At 42.5% G+C, this 20776-nt stretch overlaps 1 protein-coding gene across 4 annotated transcripts; it reads left to right on the top strand.

Moving 5' to 3' along the window:
- Window positions 1–11029: 11029 nt before the first annotated feature.
- LOC111080967 lies at window positions 11030–17367 on the top strand. Of its 4 annotated transcripts, none has more exons than XM_022376857.2 (2): window positions 11030–11154; window positions 11224–14458. In XM_022376857.2, the coding sequence occupies exons 1-2, from the start codon at window positions 11077–11079 to the stop codon at window positions 14260–14262; spliced, it is 3117 nt and encodes a 1038-aa protein (XP_022232549.2). In that variant the 5' UTR covers window positions 11030–11076; the 3' UTR covers window positions 14263–14458. The 4 variants fall into 4 exon arrangements, 2 of the variants coding, with proteins under 2 accessions (XP_022232549.2, XP_022232550.2); XR_002608560.2 differs by adding an exon at window positions 17030–17367 and having other exon boundaries at window positions 11063–11350; XR_002608564.2 differs by adding an exon at window positions 15735–16388 and having other exon boundaries at window positions 11063–11350.
- Window positions 17368–20776: the final 3409 nt, after the last annotated feature.

The raw sequence follows: 20776 nt of genomic DNA, 5'->3' as shown, positions 1-20776 counted from the left end.
TAACAGCCTATGCAGATGACATAAGCATAATTATTACGGGAGTATGTCCATCGACCCTCAGCTCCATAATGGAATCAACACTCAGGGAGATATGTGCGTGGGCAGGAAATGTAGGACTCAGTATCAACGCGGACAAGACTGACCTCATCCTCTTTACCAAGAGATACAAGGTACCGGCATGGATCCCCCCGAAAATTGAAAAAACCAGTCTGACCCCTAAAACACAAGTCAAATACCTCGGCATAGTACTGGACAGCAAGCTGGCGTGGAGACCCAATGTAGTGGAAAGGGTGAAGAAGGCCACCATTGCGCTATACGCATCCAAGAAGATGCTCAGCAGCACATGGGGCCTGTCACCTGCTTTAATGCACTGGATCTTCATATCGGTGGTGCGACCGACTCTGTTGTACGGAGTCTTAGTGTGGTGGTAAGCGACAGAAAAGAAGACGTACAATAAGCTTATGGAAAGGACCCAGCGGCAGGCACTGCTCTGCATTACGGGGGCGCTGAGGTCAACCCCAACAAAAGCTCTCGAAACCATTATCGGAATCGACCCCCTGGACATCCACGCTCAACTGATTGCAGCAAAGGCGGCACAACGCTTAGTAGCATCAGGAAACATGTCTCTACAGGGATTCGGGCACAGTTCAATTGGCCGAGACATGACCAGTATATCTGACTACATTATCCCCCAAACTTGCCTGGACGTAAACACAACCTCATTTATGGGACCCGACGACTGGAAAAGGGGTCGGGACCAGACCCAACACATCAACATATACACGGATGGCTCCAAGATGGAGGAAGGAGTAGGTGCGGGCATATATTGTACAGACCCTGAAATAAGGCTGTCCTATAAGCTACCGGACCAATGCAGCATATTCCAGGCAGAAGTATTTGCCATACGGAAAGCGGCGGAGGTTGCTCGATGTACGGAACGCCCACATAATGTGATCAACCTGTTCGTGGACAGCCAGGCGGCGATAAGATCCATGCAGTCGTCAGCGGTCAGTTCCAAAAATGTCCTGGCAAGCAGGGAGGCATTAGATTTCCTAAGCACGACTAAGTCAGTGCGGATCTATTGGGTTCCCAGCCACCAGGGCATCGAAGGTAACGAGACAGCAGACGTACTGGCTAAGGAAGGCGTCGGGCTGGCAAACGAGAGGACTGAGAACGTGCCTGTCTCCCTCAGAGCGCTCCAAAGCGATCTAGAAAGGAGGGCACACATATAGGCCAGCAGCAGGTGGAGGAGAACCACCAAATGCAAGATCGCGAAAACCATGTGCAAGGAGAGCAATGGTAAACTCAGCCAATACCTACTACACCTACCACGGAAGGACTGTAGGATGCTAATTGGTATACTCACAGGTCATTGCCTGGCTGCAGCACATGCAGTCAAACTAGGCATCACCAACAGTGACATGTGCAGGAAATGTGATGAACCTGGGGCTATCGAAACCCTGGAACATCTAATCTGCCAATGCCCGGCCCTCTCAAGGGCAAGAAACATACATCTTGGCAGCCCGGTACTGGCATCGCTGGAAGATGCATCCAAGAGGACGCCAGCGAAACTCCTTGCCTTTGCAAAACTCTCCTCGATCCTCATGGATTTCAAAACCGCGTAAAAACACTCAGAAGGTCCATACGCACCAATCCGGACAACTAAGGGCCATATTGGCCTATGCGTGGCCCCGTGAGGGCCGTCCGGGACAACCTAACCTAATCTAATCTTGTTGAGAAATAATAATTGGTACACCACTTCCGGCTTAAGGCGGCTACGACGATCGAAAATAATTTGCCCACCCTTGCTGAACATCCTCTCTGACTCGTAGGATGGGCATAGCAACATACCTCAGGGTGACATATCTCCTGGCAGACCCTAACGACATATCTCCGCACGGAGATTTTGAAACGACATACATATCTCCTCGCGGAGATTGGCGTCATATCTCCGCCCAGAATTTAGCGACATATCTCCTGCTAGAAAAAGTAATGGCAGGATATACATATGTCGCCCGGAGATATGTCGTTACCCCGTAGGATGTTGCCGGGACGCACAAATATTTTTGGGCTTCAGCTTTAAATGGCATCATGCCGTCTGTATTGATCTAAAAATGTAACCATTTGAGCTTGATCTTCTTCTCTCTTTAGGTTTTTCTTTCGTAGACGACAAAAACATAAAAGCAAAACATCGATGTTTCGCCAAAAAACATCGATGCTTATAAAAATTTTAAAAACATCGATGCATCGATAGTAGCGTCGATGTTTTTCCACCTCTAGTCGCATGGGCCACTTGATGGTGCAGTCATTGCATATCAACGTCCAGACATTAAAAAAATATATTCGGTAAACAAGCCTTCATCGTTAATGAGGTGGTCCGAAGATCCAGAATCGAGAAGAAAACATAAATTTTCTTCTTTCGAACGAACTAGTTCACGTCGGAACATGAACGCGATTCGCTGCTCTGGCTGAGCTACTACCATTTGCGCTTGTTTATCATTTTCATTTTCATTTTATAAGTCTGAGATCTTTTGTAATCAAATCCTAGTACTCAGACGCGCTAAATTTTCCGTCGACCGAAATCAGGGATGATATTCGTATGAAACCGATAAGAAATCATCCCTTTTTTTCGGTCGACCGAAAATTTTGTAGCAGGCGTTTCGCAGACCGGTACTCAGTTCCGAGAAAAAGCCATTCGATATATACTAGAAAAGCAACCGATGGTATTTTCCCATCTCGATCGGAACATTGAAAATTTTCATCTTCCGTCTAATGACATGACACAAAAACACACACAACACACACACATAAAATATGGAAGGAAACAAGTGCAAGCCAGCTAAAAAAGTGCAATAATGAAGATAAATTAAATTTAATTAGGGAGTGGAATGAATACCGATTATATGGATATTATTATTTATTAATTTTATACCCGGTACTCATTTTAATCTTTAACGAGAAGGAACGTGTGAGTCGTTTCTGGGTACACGACTCTACTTATACCCGTACTCAGTCAGTATATACATTTTTGAGCTTATGATTTTTTAGAATTTTAGAAAAAAAAAAAAATTACATTTTACATTTTTTTGCTACATCTGCTATCTACATCTACATATACAATGTCTATTCTACATCTAACATGTATATTGTACATGTTCCATTCATATTCTACATCTCCTCCGCTAGGGGTTGATCGCGCACTGAACGCGGCAGAGTGTGCGAGCGAGAAGGAAAATGAGTTGCGTTGTCGTTTGCGGGAGGGTGGACAGGGGAAGCAACTGAAAATAAATTTCTTCATTCTGGCTATAATTATGATCCGATCTGATTTAGATTCGGCAATCTGGTAGATATGGGTACTGTGTTTTTAGTTGTATCGTATCTTTAAAAATGTGCCTGCTACAGATTTTCGTCTTTTGTGGCGGCGGATGGGGGCGGGGCGAAATTTTGAAATACACTTGTAGCAGTGGGATATCACATAAGTCTGGAAACCAAATTTGGTTGCCCTAGCTCGTATAGTCTCTGAGATCTAGGCGCTCAACAAGACAGACAGACGGACAGACGGACAGACAGACATTGCTCTATCGACTCGGCTTCTGATGCTGATCAAGAATATATATACTTTATGGGGTCGGAAACGTTTCCTTCTCTGCGTTACACACATCCACTTTTACCACAAATCTAATATACCCCTTAACTCTTTTTTGAGTACGGGTATAAAAAGGAGATTAAAACCATGTTGATTGCATATCATTCATGCATGATCGGATTTATTCAATAGTGCCGTGTGCATTATCACCCTCCAGCTCCACAGCGACCACAAATAAGACGTTTCTGCTTACTTTAGCAAAACAGTTGAAATTCAAATTCAAATTCAGACCTGCATGCGATTGGACCACTTTCGTGGGCAATCGAGTAGTCAAAATCACTCGATGTTGGCCCAGCGAGCGATGGAGCCAAGTCCGATCCGAGGACAATCCGGCCGACCTGGCCAGTCGAGGGCTAGGACCCACTGACCTGGTCGGAAGTGATATGCACCGACTCGCTTCTCCAGGTCAGTCTCAAGGACAGAGACCCGCGGACATGGCCACTCCGATTGTGGACCACGCAACCAAGCAGGGCCATGCCACCAGCAGCGCCTCCGATATCCACAGCCGTTTCTCCGAGCTCGGGCGCGCTCTGCCTACGTTCGGCGGTTCACCCAGCGAGTTAAAGGGCAAGGTTAGAGGTCGCTGCCGCTCTCCAAGCGGTCAGCCTAACAACCCAACGCTTCCATTATGCTGGGGAGCATCGGTGCCTGGTAAACAAGCAGCCACTCCAGACTACGAGTTCTCGTCAGAATCTTAATCCGTTCCTTGACCAGAACGGAGTCATGCGGGCATGTGGCCGAGTCCAAGACCCGGCGTCCATGTCCTACAACGAACGTCATCGATTCACCCATCATATATCCCTACATGGTGGGAACCAGCTGGTCTTCCGCCTTATCCGTGCAACATACTGGATCCCTCGACTACGTCACGTAGTGAGGGCAGTGATCCATTCTTGTAAGGTTTGCGTCCTCTATCGTAAGCGACTCCAAACACAACTAATGGGCGACCTTGCTGCCTCACGAGTCACATTCTCCAGGCCGTTCAAATACAACGGAGTCGACTTCGCCGGCCCCTTCGACGTTAAAAGTTTCACAGGGCGCGCGTGTCGCATCTCAAAGGGGTATGTGTGCGTGTTGGTCTGCTTTGCCACGAAGGCCATCCACTTAGAGGCCACGTCCGATTTATCCACCGACCGAAGGCGGCTAGTCTCGCTCGTTTCGTCGCGAGACGAGGTTGTCCTTATGAAGTTCAATCCGACAGCGGCAGGAATTTTGTCGGCGCGTCCCGCTCTCTGGCTGTGTATCTTTTCGAGGCCATTCGCACTCGGACTTCTGCGGTGTACACCCAGCAGGGGCTATCATGGCGGCTTATCCCTCCAGGAGCCCCACATTTGGGGGGCTTGTGGGAAGCGGGTGTGAAGAGCTTCAAGGCTCTGTTCCAACGGTCGATGTGTACGTCGAAACGCGTATCCTGGAGCCGATGATAAGGTCCGTGTGGTAGACCTACTCACGGCCCGCGGCCTTATCAAGAGACCGATCACGAAGGTGGTTCTGCTGCCTATGGAATCGGAGGTCCTTTCCACCTACTCTCGCGTAGGCTCCGATTCATAAGACTCCGTCCTTTTTTTTATGCTTAAATCCAGCTTAGTTATCCGTATCCGTATGACAACCCGTGCCAGCTCTTTACTAATGCTTCCTTGACTCCTTTCTTTCATCCTAGTTTTTTCCGGAATTCAGATATGGCCCCTCAAACTTCCTCACGGTCCCGATCCATATCCGATATCCGCTTGAGCGTAGAGAAAAGACTCCGAGCCGTCCTCCTACACAAGTATTGTTCGAATTGCCTGGCTCACGAGCACTCGGGCAAGGACTGCCGCAGTGGGGACCTGTGTAAGGTGTGCACCCGCAACCACCACACGCTACTCCACCTGCTGGCTCCTCTTCGGCACCGTCGACTTCACCTCCGTCTTCCCGCGCCGAGCCACGCCCTCGTCTTGTGGTCAGCCGCCCTCTCATCGGAAGTCCAGCCACGACAGCAAACTCCTTGCTCAAACACCGGAGCATCAACGACCTCCCGACGGCACTGGTGGTCCTGGTGGGCAAGACAGGAGACTTCCAAGTGGAGGCAGTTTTCAAGATCGAGCCCCGTCTGCACGTCCGTACGCCGATCCGTCCACTGAGCGACACCGTCCGTGCTCGCCTCGACGACCTGAAGCTGCAAAACGAGCAGTTCCATAATCCAACGACCATCTCGCTCGTCTAGGGTGCGGATCTGTATCCGAGGGTCATCCAACCTGGGTACCACGCCCGCGCAGACGTCCTTCCCGTGGCTCAAAGCACGGTGTTTGGATGGATCGTGTCTGGTGCGTGCACGCAGACGTAAGAAAATCGGTGCAATCCTGCAAGGGGGGGGGGAATGTTGAGAGTTAGGGGCATTCCAGCCACACATCGCTGTTAGCGTTCCAGCTACACAAGCGGTCACCCTCGCTCTCGCCCTCATACTTAAGAGCATTTTTCCCCCCGGCAACGCGCTCTCGCGCGCATACTCACCACGCTTACGCTCCCGCCCACGCTCACGCGCCCGCTTTCGCTGCCGACAGCCCTCGGCAGCTTGAGCGCAACCGAGATGAATTAATTCGCTTCTTCACCCACAAGCAAACGGCCGGATTTTGCACGCGATCTCTTGAATACATAAATATAGTGAATAAAAACTACAGAAATACTTTGAAGAACTTGGACCTGCCTAACGTATTATTTTGGGAATTCTGAACTGTGGGACTTCCAGACGTCTCTTCGCTTAATCATTTTGTATTTATCGTTAAAAATTTTATTATCTTTGGTTTCGTTTATTTCCACATTTGGGTGGTTATAATTCACGACCTTCACCGCTTTTGAACTAGTGTCTTTACACATTCCTTTTAGCTTCACTTCGTGATCCAGCAATCTGTTCTTCACAAATGCCAGCGTTAAATTGTCTTCTGACAGGGTCTCGATGGCCGTGATAACGCCATCGTAACTAGGTGGCATGGACAACAACAAATGGGAAACTTTATCCATTTTATCTAATTTAGTTTCGGCAGCTAGTAACTCGTATTTCAACTCATCAAATGTATTGAAATGATTCAGCAGTTGGCTTTCAATTTCAAGGTTAACAATTTTTTTCGCAGAGATAACTGCGACGCTAAACACTTTCGTTCGTATATTGCATCTAAGTTAGGAAATACTTGTTAAGTACTGCATTCAACACTTGCATATGTCTTCCGTGCCTAGCTCGCAAGTACATGAGTGTAAAAACTTCTTGCCGCACCATTGCGTATTGAAAGAGGAGAGTTCGACCACAAAGTTAAGGGTCGTGTTCGATGGCTCAGCAGTGAGTCGTCTAGATTCTCGTTAAATGAGCTCCTAATGTCAGGGCCCACAATTCAGGTTAAGCTCTTCACCACTCTAGTGCGTTTTCGTACATTTCCTATTGGAATTACCAGAGACATATGTAAGATTTACCGATGTGTGCGTGTGGCAGAGCCAGATTCTCTGTTACAGTGTATCTTGTGGCGTGATTCACTCAAAGATGACATCCAAGTTTTTAAGCTGGACACGGTCACGTATGGCACCAAGCCTTCTTCATTTTTGGCCATTCGTGCAATGCAACAACTCGCCATGGATGAGTCTTCGTCGTATCCATTGGGCTCGAAAGTCGTTTTGCGGGACTTCTATGTTGATGACATGATATCAGGAGGCGATGCCGTTGAAGAAGTGCGGAAGGTCATGCATCAAACCACACAACTCCTTGGTCGTGGTAATTTTCGTTTGAGAAAGTGGTGCTTGAGCTCTGCAGAAGTGCTTCAGGATATTACAAAGACTCTGGAGCTCGTATGGGATCCACGCAGGGACAAGTTCTTATTCATCTTTGCACCCAACATCAGTCTTGGCCGACACACAAAGCAGACCGCGCCATCAGTAATCGCACGGTGTTACGATCCCCTCGGTTTAATCGGAGCAACGTTGACAAGGGCGAAGATAATTCTTCAAAAGATGTGGAGAAGCAAGTTGGACTGGGACGAGAGCTTGTCACAGGCTTTAGAGAGTGAATGGACCCAATTCTGCCAGGATGTTCCCGAAGTTGACCGTGCTGAGTTTCCGCGCTACGTTCTGCAAGTTGGAGCCAGGTTCGAAGTGCACGCGTTTTGTTATGCCAGTCTCGCTGCGTTTGGAACGTGCATTTATACGCGATCGGCTACCTCACTTGGAGTTCAGACCCATCTACTTTGTTCGAAATCTCGGCTGGCACCTCTGAACACGATCGGCATTCACAAGTTAGAGCTCTGTGGTGCCGCGCTTCTTGCACACTTGGTTAGCGAGGTCTTGATGATAGAAGCGCTCAATTGCAAAGTCTTTTGTTGGACAGACTCCTCTGTGGTGCTTTCGTGGCTGAAGGAAGAGTCTTCGAAATTCAACGCGTTCGTTGCCAACAGGGTCGCTGCCATACAGCAGCTGATGGGAATGGAATGGAATTATGTCCCGACAGCGTTGAATCCGGCTGACATAATTTCCCAGGGAGCCTCACCTCAGGCACTCTTGCAGACCGGCATTTCTACAAATAGAGAAGGATAGTTGGCTTAAATCTTGTTTGCCAGAGAGAGACCTTCCTGAAGTTCGGCAGAATGTTCTGTTAACTTCGGCTCGAGTGTTATCCAACGAATCTTTGGATATGTTTCTAAATTCGTCAATGGGATTAGGTCACCTAAGCTCATACTCAAGGATATTTGTGGGGGAACCCACATGCTCCTTCGCAGTGTTCAAAGGGCTTCGTTGTCTCCAGAGTATAAGGCTTTGACAAATGACAGTAAAATCGATTCTTCAAACAGCATTACATTGCTGTCTCCTGTTCTGGACTCGTTTGGATTAATTCGCATAGGTGGACGACTTCAGCACTCATTGCTTGATTATGATGCTCGCCATCCAATTATTGTACCGAAGGATCATCCGTTGACGTTTGCCGTCGTTGAGAACTTTCACCGGAAGCATCACAATGCAGGCCAGCAGACGCTGCTCAGCTTGATTCGGTTGCGGTATTGGCCGATAGGCGGAATAAAGACGGTTTTTCGCGCATTGCGGAAATGCATCATCTGCAGTAAATATCGGCTTCGTCTCGTGAAACACATAATGGCGGATTTGCCAAAGGATCGAGTTGAGAAGTCACTGGCATTCACTGTGACCGGGATTGACTACTGTGGACCCTTCTACTACAAGACCGATGTACGAAACAAGGCCCCACAGAAGTGTTACATATCGGTGTTTATTTGCTTCGCCACCAAGGCAGTATGGCTGGAGCTGGCAAAGGATCTGACGACAGCTTCGTTCCTGGCCGCCGTTCCTGCATTCCAAGATGCATTTTGTCGGACAATGCGACCAACTTCGTTGACACAAGGAATGAGCTGGAGGAACTTAAGCACCTGTTCTTGAACCAAAAGCACATCGACGACGTTCATGCACACTGCCTGAACAGTGGCTTCGATTGGCGTTTCATCCCACCTCGATCCCCGCACTTTGGTGGGCTTTGTGAGGCTGCTGTCAAAATGACTAAGCGGCACCTGTACACTTCAGTCGGAACGGGCATCCTTGGTTTCGAAGAGCTTCGGACCTTGGTATGCCAAATACAGGGAATAATCAATTCTCGCCCTCGCGTAATCATAGTTGCTGTTCTTCGTACTTCGATTGGTAATACACGACAAGCTGATACCAAGCTCTGCGTCCTTCCTGTAGATGCTGATGCGGAAGTCCCTGATATTCCGCAGGGGGGAGAGTGTTTGGAGCAGCCGCTGGCAACAAGCTCTTTGCGCTAGCTGGCACTCTTACATCGAATGCACGCCCGCTCTTACCATCAAACGCTCGCTCACTGATCGTAGATCAAGCCCGAGTGCATAGCGTTGAGCGGGCTGAGTGAGTTGCATTTCTCTTGAGAGCGGGGGAGTCGAAACCGTGAGAGCATATGGAACGGACTAATATAGTCCAACAACCCTTGAAAATTAGTTATATGTTCAGTAACCTTCGCCATAAAACACACGGATTGAATTTGTCGGTTGTCGAGAATAAATCCATTGTTAAGTTTAAATGATATCGCGTTCCGACTTTCTTTTTTTGGAAATTATTTAAGCGGTCGGAAAAGCCCGACAGCTCACAGCACTGTATATACCAGGATCGCCAATACCTTTTAACATTACAATTGTATCGATGCGTTTCCCCGATAAATTTGTACCAATACTATCTCTGATTAACGAGCATTCAGGCCCAGAGTCAAAACAATTTGGAAAGATCGTACCTCGCTGTGTCATACTTCCTTTAGGCTCTGACACAAAGCACTGATTGATACTCTTCTGTTGAAATGCTCCTGATTTGGCATAACGGTCGCCTCCTTGGAACATTTGTTAGCGAAATGTCTACGCTGGCCACACCGATAACAGTTCTCGTCCTCTCTAGGCGGCTTCGTTTCCCTCTTGAAGCTGTTTCTAGTTCCATCCTGCAGTTGCTTGGTGCGACAGTTTTTCATTTTGTGGCCTGGCTTCTCACAAAAATGGCACAACAGGGTAGACTGCCTTAATCGCTTGCAATCGGGTTCCTTGTGTTCCACTGTTCCAGCACTGCCTTTGTTGTAAATGTAAGGGCCGTCAACTCCGACTGCAGCTTGCCTCGGGTGGTCACATTTGAAGTGAAAATAAGACTCTGCAAGCGACTGTCGAAATTTGCCATATGCGCTAGAACAGCAGACACAGCGATTTATTCGATGTTCATGTTTCGCCACTTCCACATAAGAGAAATTTTATAAAAAAATTTTTTTTTAGTTTCTTCAAGCAGACACCCTTTTATTCTGTTCTTTGTTAGTAAATAAAATTATAAAAAATTATACGAAAATAAAATACACTTTTTTGGTTAAATATACATTAAAAAAAATTGAATTCGTCGGTTTTTTCAAATAATATTTAAACTTAGAAACAAGTTCATATTGATGATAAATACTTTTTGTTCTTTTTTTAATTACTATTAAAAAATTAACGATTGGTAAAAATGTGGAAGTTCAGCTGAGGTTGATATATTTAGTTCGCAAAAACTTGTGCAGGTTTTTTACTGCCTATAACTTATTAATGACGATATTAGTCTTTTTAAATAAATATAAAAGCTTTAATATTATTATCAAACTCAAGATAAAAAATTAAATAAATAAATAAAATAAGATAAAAATAAAAATTAAAAACCGGGCACACTCCTTATGCATAGAAATAAAGCAAGCTAACTTCTATTGATCGTTTCACTAAGAGAGTATTTACATTTCGGCATTCGTTATTTTGGACTTTTAAAAACAAAGATAACAATAGTTAAAAGATTATCTTATTAAAGATAAGGAGTAAAAAGGTTTTTTGCTGGACACAATCATTATTATAAGGGCAAACGATATCGTTTGCTTCAATGTTTTGTATACTCGACAGTTACGAATCATGTTAATCACTCTAAGAATATCAATTTTCATTTATTATATATGGTGCATAATTTTTAATTATACTCCAATTAACTCGGTAAGGACCTGTTTCAAAAACAATACTAAGCTTCTTTCGAAAATGAATACGCTTATCTTATACGATTAGTTACACATCTGTGATAACAACACCACTAAAACAAATGAAGGAACAGCAAATTGGAAATATAAGGGGTTGCGTTACACAACATCTGAGGACGTCCTATGCTGGGAAAAAAGTGGTCAGATGTTTATACGTGAGTGCGATACTAACTCTGGTCATTGGGGTCCAAAACCAGTAGAGTGTAATGAGAAAAAAAATAATAATAAGTTTTGTCCGGATGACCTCTTTGAAATTCAACAAAATGATGACGACCCGCTTTGTTTAAAAATTTCCACTAATCCGGAAGCATATAATGAAACCTTCTGCTACGGTTCAAATAAAATAATACCATTAGATCTATCATCACCTGAAATCACCAAAGTTATGCTGCTATTAAAACAAAAAGGGATTAATGAGTACTGGTTGCCAATAAAACGAAACAATGAATTTATGCCATTCATGATAAATTTGCCAGGAGAACGGTGGCGGAATGTCATTGACGAACCAGTAGTTGAATTTAAGTCTGATCTTTACTGCTTGAAGCACAGCCTAGACAGATTAAAAATTGAATTGAGTGATTGCAACACATTTTTACACACGGTCTGTGTTTTTAAACGTAGTCTTTTATCTAATTCAGGGTGTCCAGAAGGATTTGGTGCCTTAAGCTATCAGCCAAATGAATGCTACGGTATTAACTGGAAGGAAAAACCCCAGAATCATGTGCACATCAGAGAATACTTTGAAAAACGGAACTCTATTAGAATGGTACTACAAGAGTTTATTCCACAAGAAAAAGAGAACTACTTTTTTAAAGTTGATAGCTTTGTTGATAGTTTTTCTGATAAATATATGGTAATAATGAATAAATATGAAAAGACAAAAGTTACCTATGAAAACTCTAAATGGTTTCCAGTATTGAGTAAGCAGATTATAAAAGCACCATCGCCATTTTTAATGAAATTAAAATTCGATGAAAACTTAAGCGAGTTAATTCTAGTGATTTACTACCGCAATTACCTATGGACTAATGAATACAACGACATTGGTGTTCAATGTTTTACTAATGCAGGCTATGAACTTTTAAAAAAAACCTTTATTGATCTTATATTTCAAAATGAAAATAAAACACGTTCTATTTTTAAACTAAAATTAGTTGAAGATGGTCCTGGAGAGTATTGGTGCGAAGGTCATACCATTTTTAATTTTCAGTGGGTATCCACTCAACGATTGATAGCTTTTAAGAAGATGCGTGGCCATATCTTTGCTACGCGGTTAGATATCCCATGCACTTATCAGAACTATGAAAATATTGTTAATTTATGTATTTACATAATCAATAGCTCTGCAAAAATTGGTAAAATAATTCGAAATGTTTTAGTGAAGAATGCGATGGATAGTCTTAGTGATCTTGTTATACACAATGTCCGTATTATGAATATTGAGAGCGTTACAAAACTCTCCATGGTTTGTTGGGCTCATGTAATGGCACAACTAGAAATGTCTAATAAGAGAAGTAACGAGGTAAGTGCCGAAGACGTCTCTGAAAAAGGTTCAAAAATTATTCACGATACATTTTCAACCATTCGTATTTACAAAAAACTTATTAAAATAAATAGTAACTTAATGAATGTAATACGTAGTACAGAATACTGTTTTCCTGACATTTTTTCGTCACGAAACTTAATGGAGAGTCAATGGACGCAGGTTCGAAGGGGAGAAAAGGGTACGGCACAGATTTTATGCCTTCAAAACAATGGTATTCCATATACGAGACTGTGTGCAGGAGACTTTGTGCATGGGGCATATTGGGAATTATTAACACAATCTATCAATTGTGAAAATCCTCAAGATATTACAAAAATGTTATATGATCTGGAGAACACTCGTATGATTGAAGAAGCACCAGAAAAGGTTGTACAAGAAACTAAAAGCTTAATTAAACAAAACAAACAAAAAATTGGCCCAGGCGATGTATACTTAATTTCTAACATTATTCAAGTCTCTATCCGGAATCTTGCCATCCCAAATGTATTCTCTTTCAATGAAATAGTAGGAGAGCTAGCTCAAAACACTGCAAAGTGGAAATATGTAATTTATGACATTATAGAAATCTACAATATCCTCACAGATTTAGAAGTAGACGTAATAAGTATGTCAGCTGATCTGAATTCAACCAACAAATTTTTAGAAACTTTTGAAAATTCAATTGATACTCTATCATCCTTACAATATTTTGATCAAAACAGCTTCTATGAGGAAGAAGATATTGGATATAAACTGGATTTTGAAGCTTTCGACTACATAGACATTGGCGTATCCGTAAAAGCTTCTCATAAATTTTTATACTTTTATATTAATCCGTTAGTTGCAAATGTATCTGGAATAGCTTTATTTAATAATAATACAAGTGGCAAAGCTCCACATATATTAAAAGGTGAATTTTACAATGAGCATTACCGATTTCTGCAATCTAATCATGACATTGAAGACTTTATCAATGAATCAAATTTACTACTTGCCACGTATGTACCAAAAAGACTTTTAAATCGTTTGAAAACTTTTTCAAACATATTTAATCAAATAAATAAAATCCCTCCAATAGTGGTCATTAAAATATACTCCAATGGCAATCTTTTTCAGCAGAATAATGTTACACAATCTGTATCGAGCCGTATAGTATCAATATCCATGCCTGGTTACAATACAAATCTGCCTGAGGCACTGCCGCTTATTCTAAGAAGATGGCATACTGACCAACATACTCATTCAGAGCAGTATTGCCACTACTGGAACTATGGTAATTGGGCTACCGATGGTATAACAATGTATAAAAATGCTGCAACAAGCGAAGATATAGTTATTTGTCTTTTAACACACTTGACTCCATTTGCTTATCTTGTAGGCGTTAACCTTACGTTTGATAAGGAGATTGGGACGTATTCAAAGAAAATGCATGATCATGCCTTAGATATAATAACAGTGTTGGGCTCACTATCTTTGTTGGTCGTATGTTGTATTTTTATCACAGCTGCAAAATTTTATTCTTGGCGGCACAAGAGTCTCTAATATTTAACTGCATATATCATTATCCATTTCTGTGCAGATGTTCATTTTTTTGTTCGCCAACAACACTCATCAACACGATCTTTCCTCAAGGAACCGAACGGACTTTTTCGGATATGGTTTAATAAGATTTTTTTTTATGCAGAACTTTTTTCAGAATAAAAAAAATTGTATTTTTGTTTATGCTTTTTTCAGAGGTAGCGCTTTATTTTTCACATGTATCTTACATCTGGTTGTAATTTTGGTTATAACTTTGCCATTCTGAAAAGCATAACAATGCATTTTTGCGTTTGAAAGCTAAATATTTCCCAAACGGTAAGCTGAAACAACTAAACGTGCGGGTCCAATTCATAGCTGCACTTATCAACTGTTCTGAATGGAAACGTTTATTACAATTAGATAATAAGAAATATAGAAGGGCTACCTCTAAAATTAGCATTAAAGAAAAATATAATTTTTGTTAAATTCTTAAAAGAAAAGTTCTGCTTAAAAAAAAATTTTATTAAACATTTTTGAAGCCTCAAATCGTTTAAAAAGAAGTTGGTTTGGTCTATTGCATTAAACTTTATAATAATTTGGCGTTAGCTTTGTATCGACATTAAAAACTGGCACTCATATTTTCTCATATTTATTTTCCCTTACGAAACTCTAAAAGGATTCTTAATTTTTATACCCGTACTCGAAAATTAAGGTGTATATTGTATTTGTGGTAAAAGTGGATGTGTGCAACGCAGAGAAGGAAACGTTTCCGACACCATAAAGTATATATATATATTTTTTATCAGAATCAATAGACGAGTCTCTGTCTGTCTGTCCGTCTGTCCGTCCTGATGAGCGCATAGTTCTCAGAGACTATAAGAGCTAGGGCAACCAAATTTTGTTTGCAGACTCATGTGATATCACACTGCTACAAGTGTATTTTAAAATTTCGCACCGCCCTCTTCCGCCCCACAAAAGACGAAAATCTGTGGCAGCCACAACTTTGAAGATACGATAAAACTATAAACGCAGTATATTAGAGAAAAACCATATCTACCAGATGGCCGTATCTGAACTAGATCGGATCATTATTATAGCCAGAATAAAGAAATTGATGTTCAGTTGCTTTCCCCACCTCCTTCAACACGAGACCATGCTACTTATTCTCTTTCTCGCTCGCACACACTCTGCCCTATCCAATGCGAATCCTTTGCGGAGAATCTACATTGGAATCTACATTGTGGAATCTACATTGTGTATGTATCTACATTTTACATGTGGAATCGACATTGTAGATGTAGAGAACAGATTTAACAAAAATATATAAAATATTCTAAAATTCCACATAAATCATAAGCTCACAAATTTATATCCTGACTGAGAACGGGTATAAAAGAAGAGTCACGTCCACAGAAGCGACTCACACGTTCTTTCTCATTTATATTGTTTTAACCCGTTGGGTATGAAGTGACTCATAATATATTTTAATATTTTAGATCCAGTAGCCCATTCGGGTGTGGAATGATTTGGGAATGATTGTAGAGATAATATATAAAAACTTAAAAATTAAAAAGATGCAGATTTACAGATTAATTCATAGGTAATATATATTTTAAACGTAAGTAAAAATAAATGCAAACAAAGCAGGTGTAATAATTTGATTTCTGTCACAGTGCTTGAAAACAGAAAATTGTAAGATTAATAAAGAACATTTTAGAGGATTTAAATAAGAAGAGACTAAAAATAATGCCCATAAGATTCGCTCCTAGTTGTCCCGTAAACTTATGTTTGTAAAATAGTATATTGATTTTAACAATTGTTTCTTTAGGGAGGTTTTTCAATCAAAAATGACTTTGCTAAATTTATTTAAACTATATATTTTAAAAAAAACTAAAAATAAATTGATCAAATTTTGGCCCAGCCTTTTATAATTATACCAATTCTTTGCATATATGTATTAATATACGTATATAAGAAGAAAGAAACATTTATAGAAAAGTTCTCTGAAAAAAAGGAGTTTATTGACAAAGTTGCAAAGTCGAAAGCCGACGGAATTTGCACAATATTTACGTACATACACATTTAATTTAGTATATACATGTCTAAAATAGGGATAGTTACATGTAAGTTTGCAATTTCAAATAAATAAAACAAATAACATCTTATATTTTTATATTTTATTTATTTCCCACACCCACCCCCCACCTCCACCCACTATGCCCTCTCCTCATTTATGTTGCGGCAGGTCAGCTCAGGTCGCTACATCAGACCTCAAAACAAAACGAAAAACGAATTTCGGCTCAAGCGGCGAAAAATTGTAGAACCCACACACAAGCACATTATGTGAGAATACATGGCACGCACACATTGACGTAACCTGAAAACTCAAAACAGAAACTGTTTCGGAAAATTGATAATTGACAAATATTTTGTCGTGGTGTATACACACATACATTAGCAATGCTCAGCTTGCTTTCGCTTTCCGCCATGAGTCATACATGCCGAACGGCCAAGCTCCCGACCCGAATAGCTCAGCTTAGAAAAGAAAACTCAGCTGCGACACATTCGTTGTATGAACTGGAACAATATATACTGTATGGTTAGTGACTAGGGTTAACTTAAACAACGTTGGGAAATGTCCAATTTATGTGTAAATTTGCAGAAAACTAACTTGGGTCCTCTGTGTTTCGTGGACAATAACTAACGTCCTGTGGCGTCCTTACAAAAACTAATTATGTCTGTTATTTATCGTAATTGACCGCAAAAGTAATGACTTGTCCCAATCTTGCAGAAAATTGGTCTTTAGTCACACATGAGTTTCGTCGTAAAGCTGCGCTGATGCAGTAATGGATTTTATATTGGGAAAAACTAACAAAGGCAGCGTAAAACACATTACAATTATAAAAAACGAAACGTCAAATTTGATTAGTCATTAAAAATAGAAACTACAACAATGCAATCCAAAGGCACGAAAAGTGATTTTTTTAAATTAATTTTTTATCAGATTGTTACCTTTCCTTAATAAAATTGAAATTGATTACTTAAAAAATAAAACTAAATTTAATAGAAACTTTCCACATAGAGTGCTGTTTGATTAGTCGATTTTAAATGTTATGAATTTTGAAAACAGCAAGTCTTTGTTTTGAGGCACTACTTTTTGCTTAAATATACTTTTCTCCCAAAAAGTCTTTGTCATTGAGTAGATATTTCAATTATCTTATAGAAAATAAGAATTTTAGTATTTTCTGATAAAAAATACAACAACGAAAATTCGGATAGAAAAATAGAAATACAATACAAATATCCGGCAAGATCGGGAAAACTATACTGGGTCGTCGTATATGGGCGGTAATGGTAGGCGTGGTCCGATTCGTACGAAAATTTTTATATATTTAATGAATCCTAATATAATCAAATGTGCAAATTTTCAAGTCTGTATCTATATTTAGACTTTATGCCAAAAAACGGGCTACTGTACCATAGTGCATTGGTAGAAGAAAATACGATAGATATAGACGGTGTCAGAACTCGAACGGAACGAAATATGGTATGTAATACAGCGTACAATAAGCAAAGATTTGATAAAATTAAGGAAAAAATTGTGAAATTTAGCGTAATCGACCATGCGACAAACGCAACTGGATCTTAACTTTAAAGGTCCATTTTTAGTTATTGAAGTACTAGAAGGTTATATACGTTATATTTTAAAATCTTTATCTAGTAAGACAACGTACAAGTACGCTCATGAACAGCTGCGAGCTATGCCAAGTGAGATAGTTGCAGCTGAAGTGGATCAGCCGCTGGAGGACAAGGATGATGAAGAATTACCATATACTCTGGCACCAGTGGGTGCCAGAATTGACCGCACCACGATGGTCAACCGATGAGAGAGTCCAGCATGGTGTGCGGCGCGGTTGATGTCGCGTGGCGGGGGTCATGATGGTGTAAAGAGAGACCATGACGCAAAATATGCGAGAGAGCGATATATTGAAACAGCAAGAGCCTGAGAACGTGGAATGAGAGATATGTAAAAGTGAAATGTAAGAGTGATGCTATTGTGGTACAACAGTACAAAATTAACAAAAAGTATGAGTATGATACGAAATAAGAATAGAGAATATAAGAAAAATATGTTTTTGTTTTTTTTTGGTTACGCAGCCAAATAGTGGACAAATGCATAGATTAAAGCCAGTGGTGCAGCAGTAGAGTACACAATCGCGTCTGCAATCTGACCCCGTCTTGAATCCAGCTAACTCTCCGACCGACTCGTCATCAACCTAACTCGAACCTTTCGCTATCCCTTTGACTCTGTATCGCCTTCTATACTGTTTACAACAATAGGTTAGGTTAGGTTGTCCCGGACGGCCCTCACGGGGCCACGCATAGGCCAATATGGCCCTTAGTTGTCCGGATTGGTGCGTATGGACCTTCTGAGTGTTTTTACGCGGTTTTTAAATCCGTGAGGATCGAGGAGAGTTTTGCAAAGGCAAGGAGTTTCGCTGGCGTCCTCTTGGATGCATCTTCCAGCGATGCCAGTACCGGGCTGCCAAGATGTATGTTTCTTGCCCTTGAGAGGGCCGGGCATTGGCAGATTAGATGTTCCAGGGTTTCGATAGCCCCAGGTTCATCACATTTCCTGCACATGTCACTGTTGGTGATGCCTAGTTTGACTGCATGTGCTGCAGCCAGGCAATGACCTGTGAGTATACCAATTAGCATCCTACAGTCCTTCCGTGGTAGGTGTAGTAGGTATTGGCTGAGTTTACCATTGCTCTCCTTGCACATGGTTTTCGCGATCTTGCAGTTGGTGGTTCTCCTCCACCTGCTGCTGGCCTGTACGTGTGCCCTCCTTTCTAGATCGCTTTGGAGCGCTCTGAGGGAGACAGGCACGTTCTCAGTCCTCTCGTTTGCCAGCCCGACGCCTTCCTTAGCCAGTACGTCTGCTGTCTCGTTACCTTCGATGCCCTGGTGGCTGGGAACCCAATAGATCCGCACTGACTTAGTCGTGCTTAGGAAATCTAATGCCTCCCTGCTTGCCAGGACATTTTTGGAACTGACCGCTGACGACTGCATGGATCTTATCGCCGCCTGGCTGTCCACGAACAGGTTGATCACATTATGTGGGCGTTCCGTACATCGAGCAACCTCCGCTGCTTTCCGTATGGCAAAGACTTCTGCCTGGAATATGCTGCATTGGTCCGGTAGCTTATAGGACAGCCTTATTTCAGGGTCTGTACAATATATGCCCGCACCTACTCCTTCCTCCATCTTGGAGCCATCCGTGTATATGTTGATGTGTTGGGTCTGGTCCCGACCCCTTTTCCAGTCGTTGGGTCCCATAAATGAGGTTGTGTTTACGTCCAGGCAAGTTTGGGGGATAATGTAGTCAGATATACTGGTCATGTCTCGGCCAATTGAACTGTGCCCGAATCCCTGTAGAGACATGTTTCCTGATGCTACTAAGCGTTGTGCCGCCTTTGCTGCAATCAGTTGAGCGTGGATGTCCAGGGGGTCGATTCCGATTATGGTTTCGAGAGCTTTTGTTGGGGTTGAACTCAGCGCCCCCGTAATGCAGAGCAGTGCCTGCCGCTGGGTCCTTTCCATAAGCTTATTGTACGTCTTCTTTTCTGTCGCTTGCCACCACACTAAGACTCCGTACAGCAGAGTCGGTCGCACCACCGATATGAAGATCCAGTGCATTAAAGCAGGTGACAGGCCCCATGTGCTGCTGAGCATCTTCTTGGATGCGTATAGCGCAATGGTGGCCTTCTTCACCCTCTCCACTACATTGGGTCTCCACGCCAGCTTGCTGTCCAGTACTATGCCGAGGTATTTGACTTGTGTTTTAGGGGTCAGACTGGTTTTTTCAATTTTCGGGGGGATCCATGCCGGTACCTTGTATCTCTTGGTGAAGAGAATGAGGTCCGTCTTGTCCGCGTTGATACTGAGTCCTACTTTTCCTGCCCACTCACATATCTCCCTGAGTGTTGATTCCATTATGGAGCTGAGGGTCGATGGACATACTCCCGTAATAATTATGCTTATGTCATCTGCATAGGCTGTTATTTTTGGGGCTCTCCTCTCGAATCTCTTTATTAAGTCGTCGACCACCAGGTTCCACAGGAGGGGCGACAGGACCCCACCTTGTGGTGTGCATCTATGCGCCCCCCTCACCATGGAAGCGGTGCCCCACTCTGATTGCACCCGTCTGCAACTTAGAAGGTTCTTTATCCAGAGGTTGATTGCGGGATGTGTATTGGTCGCTTCTAGGCGGTCCATAATAGCGCTCGTAGTGACGTTGTTGAATGCTCCGGATATGTCTACGAACACTCCTAGAGCATACTTTTTATTATGGAGGGCTCTCTCGATGGTGGCTACTAGCGAGTGCAGTGCCGTCTCTACCGATTTCCCTTTGGTGTAGGCATGCTGGTTGGTTGACATCAGTCTCCCTACATCATTCCTGATGTGTAGATCCAGCAGCTTTTCTAGTGTTTTGAGTAGAAAGGAGGTGAGGCTTATCGGTATATAATCCTTGGGG

This window comes from Drosophila obscura, unplaced genomic scaffold (genome assembly GCF_018151105.1).
Source record: "Drosophila obscura isolate BZ-5 IFL unplaced genomic scaffold, ASM1815110v1 contig_198, whole genome shotgun sequence".
NCBI lineage: Eukaryota > Metazoa > Arthropoda > Insecta > Diptera > Drosophilidae > Drosophila > Drosophila obscura.
The sequence above is the reverse complement of the archived record's forward strand: the minus strand, read 5'-3'. Positions and strand labels throughout refer to the sequence as shown.

Coding starts and splice junctions, on each gene's coding strand:
- LOC111080967 (XM_022376857.2), top strand. CDS start 11,077: ATGTTAATCACTCTAAGAATATCAATTTTCATTTATTATATATGGTGC. Junction 11,155..11,223: donor ATTATACTCCAATTAACTCG/GTAAGGACCTGT, acceptor TTATACGATTAG/TTACACATCTGTGATAACAA.